This window comes from Chlorocebus sabaeus, chromosome 6 (genome assembly GCF_047675955.1).
Source record: "Chlorocebus sabaeus isolate Y175 chromosome 6, mChlSab1.0.hap1, whole genome shotgun sequence".
In the NCBI taxonomy this organism is placed as follows: Eukaryota; Metazoa; Chordata; class Mammalia; order Primates; family Cercopithecidae; genus Chlorocebus; species Chlorocebus sabaeus.
The window spans coordinates 25,284,224-25,296,576 of NC_132909.1; the positions used below are offsets into that span (position 1 = coordinate 25,284,224).

The following is a 12,353-nucleotide window of genomic DNA, read 5'->3' on the forward strand; positions in this document are numbered from 1 at the left end:
ACATGCTTAGTCAAACCAATCCCCAAGCCCTATGCAAATCAGACACCACCTCCCCCAGCCTCTGCATATATACCTGGCTGGTGGCCACTGCACTTGGGGACTTCCTCTTTCAGCTTTGGAGTCCCCTTTCCTCTGTCTCTGTACGGAGGAACTTCTTCCTCTGTCTTCTCCCTTCCTTCTTGTCTATTAAATTCTCCACTCCTTAAAACCACTCCATGTGTGTCCATGTCGTTTATTCTAATTCGACTCGAGACCTAGAGAACCATGGTGTTCCTCCACTCATCAGAGCCCTGTCAGCTGGGGGCCTTGTTTGTTTAGAAGTGCAGTTTGTTAATCCTGAAATTCTAGCTTCCTCGCTCTGTGAAAACGTCTGAGGCTTTGGCCCTGGGAGGCCGTCACTCCTGCATGGCATTGACAGGTGTGGCATGGCCCTTTTCGTGCCTGAGGGTGGTGGGTTGGGTTGGGTTTGGGGGACCGCCTTTCTGAGACCTGTTGCTGATATGCTGGGTGTGTTATTTGCTGCCTGCCTCTGCACACCGTGCAGGCCCTGCCCTCCTGGCCCACGTGTGAGATGGAGCAGAGGCTTGGGCTTCGGTGCACCTTCCTCCACCCTCCACGGTGCCTGCTGTTCCAGGTTCCCCCACCCCCGAGGAGCTGTTCTGCCTGCTCAGAGGTGCCGGGGTGGACGCTGTACTTAACCAGGGAGGTTTGAGGTGATCAGAGGATCCTGCTAAATGCTGGCCGCCTCGCTGCATGTCATCTCCGCCTGGAGAGTGATTTTTCTGGGCTAATGTATAAATTGCAGCCTTTGCTGCCTGGTGCCCCAGAACGCTCATTACCAGGTTGGCTGGAGAGGCTGTGACTGGTTTGAGTGACAAGGCCCCTGGCTGCCAAGGGACTGGGCTGTGCCGAGGGCCAGGGCCACAGTGGGGCTTCCCCTGCTTCCAGCGCCACCCTCCCCTCACCCTTCCTTCAGTGCAGACTCCGTTTCTGCCTTTGTTGGCCGTGGTGTGTGCTGCTCCTGCTATCTCAGGGAGAGGGGTTCAGGCTTACAAGTTGGTGATCATTCTGCTCTTAGGCTGCTTGACAGGATCCCAGCCTGGCAAGACTGGGATCTTTGCTGGGCAGGACTCAGCCTGGAGCACAATTGGCAGCAGAAGAAAAGAGGGCTGTTTCTCCTGGGGGCGATCTCCTGGCTCAGCCCCTGGGAAGAAGGGCACAGAGTGGACACACCCGGGCCGAGTGCCTTTGGGGCTTCTACCGGGCTGCCCCTCGGAGGCCCTCACCTGACAGTACCTTCCCATCCTGTTGTGATCTTTACTGTCGACCTTCATCTCATTCCCAGTGGAATCCTTATGACTGCCCTGTTATAAAAGAGGAAATGGCTCAGCATGGTGGCGTGACCCGTGCAGGTCCTGCCGCCAGGTCTTGCTGGAGCTGCAGTCGGAGGCTGAGCTTGCCTGCTCGCTCAGTGTGGCTTCTGAGGGGCCGTGGGGCTTGCGAGTGGGTCTGGTCGTGTTTGGGGCTCCAGTTCCTTCCCTGTGATGCTGCTCTGGAAGCCCCCCAGGACTGGAGTTACAGTACTGGCCACTGTGGCGGCGGTTATATCTGTGACACTGACACGAGGCAGGGATGGTTCCAGGAGGCAGATTGTCTTGTCCAAAAATGGCCACGGCAGTGTTTCTGGACACTCGCTGTCTGCAGGTGACATCTGTTTCCCTCCTGCCTGACCCAGGTCTGGGCCTCATGACCAGGTGGCAGTACTGCTGGGTGACGTCTGAGGCTTGACTGTAAACTGCATTGTGGCTTCCACCTGGTTCTCTCCCGTGGAGTGCTTGCCCTGGGAACCCACCCGCCACATCATGAGGAAGCACAGACTCCCCACAGGGGGACCCCAGCCGCCAGCAGCACCAGCCGCCAGTGTGCACGAGCCCCAGGTGGTTCCGAGCCCCGGCCTTCCACCTGCTGAGGTCCTAGATGTGGAGCAGAGCTTTGCTGTCCTCTCCGGGCTCGGTCTGAATTCCCGACCTTCAGAGTCCGTGAACATGATGGGTGGTTTTGCACTCCATTAAATGTTGGAGTGGTTTATTCCGCAGCCATTGTAACTGGGACAGCAGCGACGAAGAGTTTAGATTTGCTTTCTGCAGGAGGATTCTCCCAGCATCCTCTCTCCACCCAGAGCAGAGTTGTGGCCTCAGCCTTTCTTGCAAGTGGCACACCTCAGGACGAGTGAGGGCTCCTGTGCCAGGGGATCCTTGACTCTGGGTGACACCTGCAGTTTTGACCTGGCTGCCCTCTCATCCTCCTCATGGCCTTCACTGCTGGCTCAGAGCCTGTTGACGTGTCCCACTGCTCAGAGAAGCAGCTCAGCAGTCAGGGCAGATGCCTCCTCTGTGTGCATGCTGGGCAGGTCAGATCAGGCAGCCTTCATCCCAAGGGGGCTTCTGGCCCCATAGCTGAGAGGTAGACCCTTGTGTCCTGCCATCCTGGTTCCCTACCACAGCCACCCCCAGCAGGCCTCTCCATTCCTCTGCCCTGGGGTGACCCTGTCTGAGTCTCCACATCCTGAGCCCTCAGGAGAGAAGGCTCAGTTGTAACAGAGCAGTGGTGGCGAGGTTGACTGTGGGACTGGAGTTGGGGAGTGGCCAGATCTGATTGCGTACGGCTGCTTCCAGCTGCTCCTGGAATCAATAGGGCACCGGGAGCGAGGCTGATGGGAGTACCTGGCCTTTGCAAGCAAAACCCACCAGACTGCACATTTGACCTTCAGCTCCTCAGCTTCCTTTTGAGTCCCTATCTGATGGTTTTTGAAAATCCATCTGGCAGATACTGCGATCCAAAGTCGCCTAGGGAAACGACACCCCCGTCTGCAGGATCTGCCACTTCCTGCGGAAACGGTCTCGCTGTTGTCAGGGTTGCAGACGCCTGGGGCCGTGGGCAGCCTGAGGCCGGCCCACTCCTCACCCCAGGCCCGTTCTGGGACGAGGAGGGTGGTAGTTTTGAATGCATTTTTATTCCGAGTCTCTGCTCACAACAGTGTGTGGTGTCTTTTTGATGTGAGAGCGTTTCCCATCATATTTCATCGGAGTCGGGCTGAGTGGAGGGTGGCTTTGGCTGTGGGCCTCTGTGAGTCAGCGCCCCACGCAGCTTCAGAGCCCAGAGTTGGGGAGCCACTTTGACCAGGTCGGGGGACCCTCCTGGAACCTTTGTACTTTGTACCCTGTTCCGTCCCTGGCTCTGGTATGCAGGGAGGGGCGCTCAGCCTTCCCAGGGCCATACCCACATCTTGTGTGAGAGATGGATGTGGGTATGGTAGGAGGGTTTGCACATGTATGGTGTATGTGTGGGGGGCTGTGTGTGCATATGGAGTGCATACCTGTGTGTGGTGTGGTGCATGTGGAGGGGTGGGTAGGTATGGATGTGATGTGGAGAGGACGTATGTGGGGGATATGTGTGAGGTGTGTGATGCATGTAGAGTATGTTGTGTGTGGGGGGCATTGCTGTGTTTGTGGTGTGTGTGGTGTGTAGGGTGTTTGTGATGAGGGGGTGTGTGTGTAGTGTGTAGGGTGTTTGTGATGGGGGTGTGTGTGTAGTATGTAGGGTGTTTGTGATAGGGGCGTGGTGGGTGTGAGTGTGCTGTGTTGTGTGTGGGTGTGTGTGGTGTGTAGGGTGTTTGTGATGAGGGGGTGTATGTGTGTGGTGTGTAGGGTGTTTGTGATGTGGGTGTGTGTGTGTAGTGTGTAGGGTGTTTGTGATGTGGGTGTGTGTGTAGTGTGTAGGGTGTTTGTGATGAGGGGGTGTGTGTGTAGTGTGTAGGGTGTTTGTGATGGGGGTGTGGTGGGTGTGTGAGTAGCATGTGGGGTGTTTGTGATAGGGGTGTGGTGGGTGTGAGTGTGCTGTGTTGTGTGTGGGTGTGTGTGGTGTGTAGGGTGTTTGTGATGAGGGGGTGTATGTGTGTGGTGTGTAGGGTGTTTGTGATGGGGGTGTGTGGGTGTGTGAGTAGCATGTGGGGTGTTTGTGATGGGGTGTGGTGGGTGTGAGTGTGCTGTGTTGTGTGTGGGTGTGTGTGTAGTGTGTAGGGTGTTTGTGATGAGGGGGTGTGTGTGTAGTGTGTAGGGTGTTTGTGATGTGGGTGTGTGTGTAGTGTGTAGGGTGTTTGTGATGAGGGTGTGTGTGTGTAGTGTGTAGGGTGTTTGTGATGGGGGTGTGTGTGTAGTATGTAGGGTGTTTGTGATGGGGTGTGGTGGGTGTGAGTGTGCTGTGTTGTGTGTGGGTGTGTGTGGTGTGTAGGGTGTTTGTGATGAGGGGGTGTATGTGTGTGGTGTGTAGGGTGTTTGTGATGGGGGTGTGTGGGTGTGTGAGTAGCATGTGGGGTGTTTGTGATGGGGGTGTGGTGGGTGTGAGTGTGCTGTGTGGTGTGTGGGTGCGTGTGGTGTGTAGGGTGTTTGTGATGAGGGTGTGTTGTGTGTTGTATGTTTTTCCAGCTCTGCCCCACCGAGTGTCCGGAGGATCGAGGCTTCCGTAGCCTCTCTGGTGCCTCCCTCCCACGCTCCCTGTGATCGGCAGGGTGTGGGGGGCCCTCTTTGCCGTGCAGGCCTCTGAGAAGGGGCTGAATAGCTCCTTCGGCTGCTGTCCGGGCGGTTTGAAGCGCTGACCCTGGGCAGTCCTGGTCACTGGACCTGGTCTCCAGCCTCCCGGGCAGCGCTGTCCCCTCTGCAGCCCCTGCGAGGAAGCCTTGCTCGGGGAGTGGTCTTTGGGCGTAGGCACCTGCGTCACGGTGGCGAAGTCTGCTTTTGTCGCTGACCAGCTGATGACATCCTTGGATGGCTGCCGGCTTTCACCGCGGAGCAAGTGCCGCTGCCTTCTGTGGTGAGCAGAGTGAGAGTCGGCCGGGCAGCATTGTTTGTAGCTGAAGGCAGGCCGGGCCGCAGGAAATGGATGGTGACGGCTGTAATTTGGCCCTATTACTTATTCATTAACCGCATGCAGGTGGTCAGCCAGCCGGCAAGACCTGCTCATTGAAATTTCATTTTCTAGAGGACTCCTTGTGTCTGCACCGTGTGGTGTTAATTTAATGTCTCCTTCCCACCCGTGGCCCCCACAGGTGCTGGCGGTCACTGCAGCGTGTGCAGCCACGGGCTCTGACTCCGGGGACTGGGAAAGGCCGCTCTCATTCATGCCAGGGCCCAGCTGGGGTCCCTGGATGCTGACCCCTGTGGAGGACGAGAGCCCCTTTGGGTAGGAGGACTTCTCCTCTCTCGCCGCAAAGCTATCCTTGGCACTTGAGGGGAGTGTGTGTGGGGTGACAGCAGCTTCTCTGCTGACCCGTCCTCTCCAGTCTGGTCATTTCTTTTTTTCTTTTTCTTTTTTTTGGAGACGAAGTTTTGATCTCATTACCCAGATTGGAGTGCAATGGCGCGATCTCAGCTCACTGCAACCTCCACCTCCTGAGTTAAAGCGATTCTTCTGCCTTAGCCTCCTGAGTAGCTGGGATTACAGCCATCATACCCGGCTAATTTTTTTGTATATTTAGTAGAGATGGGGTTTCACCATGTTGGCCAGGCTGGTCTTGAACTCCTGACCTCAGGTGATCCGCTCACCTCGGCCTTCCAGAGTGCTGGGATTACAGGTGTGAGCCATGGTGCCCGGCCTCCAGTCTCGTTGTTTCTATCCAGACTTCCTATGCCATGGGGCCTGACGTGAAGTACCATTGCTGGAGCCCAGACTCCCCACGGGACAGCACGCAAGCCCTCCCTCCAAGTGCCTGCCTCCTGCCCTGGCCAGCCTGGTCTGCGGGAGTCCAGAGCCCCCCAGGGGCCTCTCCAGCCAGCTTTGCAGGGCTTGTGTGGCCACACCTCTTCTTTTCTCATCGGCCCCACCAAATCATGGCTGCCAAGCCTTCGGTGACTGGTTTGACGTGGAAGTCTGGCACGCATATCCCTTAGGGTGACGTTTAAATGGTTTTTACCATAATTAGCCCCCAAACATGAAAAATAAGTACTATCCAAACTTAATTATCTCTGCCCTTTAAGAGAGAATGAAATGCACAGTTGCCAGAAAAGCTGTTTGCAGCTTTTCAGGTTTTATCTGTCGAGTGGCTCCCTGTTGAGAATCAGGCTTCCGGCTCGGGAGGCGCTTTTTGGCAGCAGGGCCAGAACGCATTTCCTGGTCGCTTCCCTCTGCACAGTTGGGGTGAGTTGGGAGGTTTCAGGCCCCTAACGGGAGTGGAGGTGACAAGGTTAGGTGCCACACTGATGGCTGAGATGCCCCTCTGTAGGGCGCTGGCCTCAAAATCATGTCCTTTGTACTTCCCCAGTCTGCCGTGAGGTTGCTTTTCACTCCTGTCACAGTTGGAGGCAATGAAGGGAGGGGGCTAGAGGCAGAGCTGGGAACAACTGAGGACGCAGGGTGTCTGTTATGGAGCCAGAAAGTCCGAGTTGATGTGTCGCTGATGGCCCTGCCTTTTGTATTTCTGACACGTGCTTTTGTGCTGGGTTGTGGGGTCACCTCGGTGCCGAGAGTGTGGTTGCTCAGTAGCAAAGGGTCTGCAGGCTTCCCTTGAGCCAGCTGCACAATAAGCCCTGCGTCTGGGGCCTCCGGAGTCCAGGCGAGGCGCTCGTCATCAATTCCTGCCCCGTAACTGCTCGAGGCCGTGCTAATGGAGGTGTCAGACCTTGACCATTTAACTTTTGAGTCGTGTCTCAAATGCACAAGTGAATGTGACTGAATCATGCAAATTTAATTAACAGCAGGAGCTTGATAACCCGTGATCATTTCAGAGAAGCCAAAAGGGAGAGAAAGCAAAGGGCATTGTGGGCTGCACTGAGCAGCTGATTGATCACGGTGAGATCTCCTGGGCCCTCGGTGTTCCTTGTTGTTGCTCCCTGCAGCTGTCCTGGTGTTCCTTGTTGTTGCTCCCTGCAGCTGTCCCTGGGCCCTGTGGCCGGTACTTCCTGGTTTGGGTGGGGAGGGAAGTGGTGGAGGACTCAGAGAGAGGAGCGGATTCTGTTTCCTGGGGGTGATGCTGGTCCTTAGTGTCACAAAGGCTGAGAATGGCACTTAGGACTCCAGTTCAGGAGCTCACTCATGAAGGTCGTCACCTCCGAGTCCCAAGGTTCTCTCCCTCAACCATGTTCTGTGGGGTTCCCCAGGCATATTGTCCTCTGCAGCCCCTCTCTCCCCGTTACTGATAAAAGGTCTTGACTGCAAGTTGTCCAGGTTGTTGCCATCTTGAACAAAGAATTGGACATAACCCACAAAGAAAGGAAAGAATGAAGCAACAAAAGAATGAAAGAGATTTATTCAAAATGAAAGTACACTCCATAGTGTGGGAGCCGGCTGAGCAGAGGTTCAAGGGCCTAGTGACAGAACCTTCTCAGGTCCAGATACCCCCAGGAGGTTTCCCATTGGCCACTTGGTGCTCACCTTGTTTAAATGAAGTGGTGGCCTGCAATCAGTCTGATTGGTTGCAGAAAGCAACCTTTTTAACTTCACTTCTAAAACCTCTGTAACTTCTAAAGTGAAGTTAGAAAGTTGCATTTCTGTGCAAACCAAGACTCCACTTGTTATCAGAGGTACTTTCAATTTCCCATCTGGCTCAAAAAAAAAGGGGATTTGCAGAGAGAGCAGCCTCTGGTCCTTTGTTACTTAGGTGTGGAAAGTTAGGATCTTCCTTTCAATTTAGTTCCAGGAAGTCTGCATGAAAGAGCCCTAGGTTCCTTGCCTCCCGACCCTATTCTCCTGTCTCACCACCACCCCTTGACAGCCCAGGAGGTACCATCCGGAAACCATCTGCTGTTTTTTGTCGGAGGCCTATTTGGGACCCAGCGCCTGGTGATTGTAACGCTGTGAGGTCACAGACAGCTGGGGGGCTGGGGCAGGGCTGGGGATAGAGCCCCTGTGATGAGGTGGGGCCCAGGTGTGGGATGGCGTAGGACTGAGTGCGCGTGTGTCATTGGACTTGGCTCTCAGTGTCTCCCCTGTGCGGTTTGTGTTCCTTTCCCCTTACGTAAGCTCTGTCACCAACAACGACATTGACTTACCTGCTGACCAAGAGCCTGGGGGTGGCGGCTTGCTGGACCCAGGCTGGAGGTCTGCCTAGCACAGCTGTGACCAAAGGGCCCGTCAGGAGGTGGACGAGGGCTGCCCAACTTCGTCCATTCTGTGTCTTCTCACTGGCAGATTTTTCAGGGGTAATGAGTAAGCTTGAGTTTTTCTCATCACATTGAGTAATACTGATATTGACTTTCTAAAAATGTTAATTTGTGACTGGGCACAGTGCCTAATGCATATAATCCTAGCACTTTGGGAGGCTGAGGCAGGAAGATTGCTTGAGCCCAGGAGTTTGAGACTGCAGTGAGCTGTGATTGTGCCACTGCACTCCAGCCTGGGTGACAGAACAAGATGCTGTCTCTAGAAAATAAAATAAACATTGTTATTATTGTTATTTGAGATGGAGTCTTGCTCTGTCACTCAGGCTGGAGTGCAGTGGCGCAATCTTGACTCCCTGCAACCTCCACCTCCCGGGTTCAAGCGATTCTCCTGCCTCAGTCTCATGAGTAGCTGGGACTACAGGCGCCCGCCGCCATGCCCTAATTTTTTGTATGTTTAGTAGAGACGGGGTTCCGTTGTGTTAGCCAGGATGGTCTTGATCTCCTGACCTTGTGATCTACCTGCCTCAGCCTCCCAGAGTGCTGGGATTACAGGTGTGAGCTGCTATGCCCGACCTTAAAATAAACTTTCCTTTAAAGATGCTCCATGAAGACCTGGCAGACAGATTGTTTTATGCCACAGAGGGTGGGGTGCACTGGCTGGCTACCCTGGTGGACCGTCTCTGGCAGTGGAGGGGGATGATAGGGCTTTTTGTCTGCAGCGGCTGGCTGCAGGTGGCTAGGGTCACAGAGGAGCGGGGGTTGCTGAGGAAAGCAGCTGTGGTTCATCCGTCACTCCGTGGCCCAATGTCCTTTGCCCTCCAAGCGTGTGTTGGGCAGACCTGTTCGATGCCGGGTGCTGGGTGCTGGCCGTGATGGAGATGGGCCTGGGGCTCCATGGCCTGGGCTTGGCAGGCAGGAAGGTGACCACACTGAGCCATTACCAAGCCCTGATCCTGGCATTCCTTGTGCTTTTCTTTGAGGATCCATTCCAAGGAGCACTTCAAGGAGAAGTATGCCGTGGATGACGTCCAGTACGCAGATGAGGTGGGTAGCTGGCTCCTCCTCTGAGCAGCCCAGGGCTTCCAGCACGCCTTCCACTCCTGGAGTTCCTCTCTTTCCACTGCCACAACCTTGCTGGATGTCAGGGACACTACCGCCTGGCCAGTGGCCACCACGCTGGGGGCGCTGCCATCTGGAAGGAGTAGGCAGCAATCCATGCGTCAGGCTTCTCTGTGGAGCCATTGCTTTGCCTGGGAAGGCCTCTGACTCTGTGGGTGGAAGTGTCTGGTGACTTGGGTTGTGGCCGCTGAGATACATGAGGTGTCTCTCAGGGGCGGGCCTGCCTGCAGCAGTGGCACACGATCTAAGTCACTGTGAGGCTAGGCCGAGGCCTTTGTGCGTCTCGAGTCCTGGTTGACTGCAGATGCTGCTGTCAGAAAAGCCTGAGGCTGTGAAAGGCTTGTAGAGTGGCGTTGGAGGTCCCTTGACTTCAATCCACTTCACAGTGGGGTTGTCCATATGGTGTCATGTGGCCCGGGTAGGCGTGTGACTGTCCTCTTGGGGTTTTGAATCTGTGCCAACCAAGTCCAGGCAGGTGAAAGGGGCTGCCCTGACTCCTCGACTCCAGCTCTCCTTCCTGCCAGTGGGGCAGGGCTGGGACAGAGGCGAGAGCACAGCTGGAAGCCCCTGTGGTACGTGACCAAAGGCCCTGACACACAGGAGGCCTCTGTGCTCTGGCCCTGGGCGCTCTCACAACCCGACGTCCTGTGCAGGTCAGTGCAGTGTGGAATGCGAAGCACCCAGAAGTCAGTGCCTGCCACTGGAAGTTCAACCTGGACTTGGCAGCATCGGCTTTGGATGGGGCCCTTCCCGTAGCCACATTTCCACAGACAGAGATCGCATGTGGCCCATGCTAAGAGCCGGGGCTGCAGTGTGGAAGTGGCGGGGGGAGCTCTGGCGGCCAAGCAGCTTCCCCCTTCCTCTGGGCAGGACACAGCCTGGTTGAGAGGCAGGTTCCCAGGGATCATGACCAGACACAGTGCTGTGAGAGGCCAGTTTGTCTCTGCCCAGCTTGTGGGGCCCAGCCCGGCCCGGCCCAGCCAGCTCAGAGGTGGCCAACTCTTTTTGACTCCAGGCAGGCCACTACCATGTGCCCAGCCCTGCCCCTAGTTCTGCTGTCCTGGAATATGTTTTCCTTTTCTCCGTCTTTCTGCTATCCATCTTTCGAGGCCTTGCACCAGCCCCTGTATCTGCTGTAGACTCTGGTCCACACTGGTGCCCCTTCCCTGAGCCCTCAGGACAAGTTTTGGACATCATGGAGGCTGACTGTGTTCTGATGTGCACTCTGCCCTTGACTGTCTTGTATTTGTCTTGAACGCCCAGTTCTTTTCCCCCAGACATTCCTCTTGCACTCTCTCCCTGCCCAGTCCCAGGGACATGTAGGGCATCAGAGGTGGCTGAGACCCAGGGCTCACCTCAACAGCCCAGGACACAGTCTGGTGCAGGAGGTGACCACATGAGTGAACAGTCACCGCAGGGTGGTGGTGCCTGGGCAGAGGTCCCCAGGAGAGCCTCTGTGAAGGGGCACTGCCCACCTCTGCAGGGCCACGGGGGCCTGTCTCTACAGCATCTTCTGCCTGGTTGGACTGTGGAGAGAGGAGGCTTTTGATGGATCTTTATGTTATTTCAATCCCAAGCTTTTGGGGGTGACTCTTAACATCTGAAGATTCTGTCAATACACATGTGACCTAGCATATCGATCCCTTTGAGTACAGGATCTAAAATAGACTGAATGTTTATTTGCATGCCCCCAACAAGACCATCTGCCTCTTACCTTGTATGTCTCAGAACTGGAGCGGGAGGCACCTACTCATTCATTCCCATTTTGCTTCTGACCCTCTCCTTGGCAGATGTGTTCCTTGCCCCAGAAACTGCTTCTTAACACTGTTGCCCTTTGAAACCTTGACCCTTCAGCTCTCCTCGATGTGAAACCTGGAGGGACAGCCTGGGGTGGGCCGTGTCTCAAGGACCCAGGTGGGGCAGGCACCTGCCTCCGCCTTGGACTCAGCTGCTGAGTCCGAGCCACCTCTGGGCCACAGCCTCCCCAGCCACTGTCTGACATTTTTATCTTTATAACTGGGGGGAAATTCAGCTCCATGTATACTGTGATTTCTGGGGGTGAGGAAGGAGAACTGGTCTCTAAGCGAAGTAAGAGAGAGGCCGCCTTGAGAGGGCAGGGAAGTTGTCAATGATAGCACAGAATGGCAGCTCAGAGACTGGCTCACTTTTCATCTTCGTGTACAAAGCAGAATCTTGAGGTTTCAGTAGAGTTCAAAGGCTGGAATCTCTTTAGGGTTCAGGGGCACCCCACGGCACCCTGTCACCACCACCGCCATTGCAGATTGGTGTTGATGTTACCGTTACTGCTGCTGTTTTTACTGGGAACAAGGCTCATGTTGACAGCAGAGCAAGCGCTTCATGCCGGGGTGGCCCCCATGGGCTCCAGTAACACTGGCAGCTCTCTTGGAGCTCCTTGTCCCTCCCACTGTGGGGGGGACACAGCGGGGTGGGGACTGTGCGGGGCCATAGCCCCCACCCCGTTCATAGATGAGGCTGAGGCTCAGAGAGAAAGGCCTGGTCCACGGCCCCACAGCTGGAGGGCAGTGGTGCTGGGATGTGACCCCAGGGGCCTCCCCTCCAGGCCTCGCTTGCCCCTCAGAAAGGAGGGCTGCTGTAGGACACTCCTGCGGAGGCTGCATGGACTCCCTGTGCCTTTGATTTTCTGTGGCTCAGAAGGGATCCTGCCAAAAAGTGTGACCTGCTGGACTGAGCCTGCTGAGCTGGGAGGTATCCCAGGTTGCTCGAGGTACCTGGGGCCTGTTACTTCGTGGGAGGTGACAGGAAGCCCTTTATTTAGGGGAGGGGTCCCCAGGCTGGTTCTGCAGTGCTCAGCCCCATCTCACTCGGGGTGGCCTCAGCTGTCAGTGACAAATCACAGCCAACGCTTGTCTCCTCTGAACCATGGCCGGTCACGTGATAGCGTGTATGATATGCAGGTGTCTGTTGGGGCACAGCTGGCTCCGAGGTTCCCTCCTCTCCACAGAGGATCCTGAGTTTATTGAGAAGGCAGTTCCCCTGGGAAGGAGGCACTCAGCAGAACCCTGAGTGGGGCCCCGAGGCTCTGCCGTGAAGGCCCTGTGC

General features: G+C 55.8%; 1 protein-coding gene across 1 annotated transcript in view; it reads left to right on the top strand.

Moving 5' to 3' along the window:
• Positions 1-12,353, top strand: part of PEPD (peptidase D) — a 140,006-nt gene that overhangs the window by 11,842 nt on the left and 115,811 nt on the right. The window contains exon 4 of the mRNA XM_007996242.3: positions 9,134-9,197. Coding sequence (XP_007994433.3) covers positions 9,134-9,197 — 64 coding nt within the window. The remainder of the gene's footprint in view (positions 1-9,133; positions 9,198-12,353) is intronic.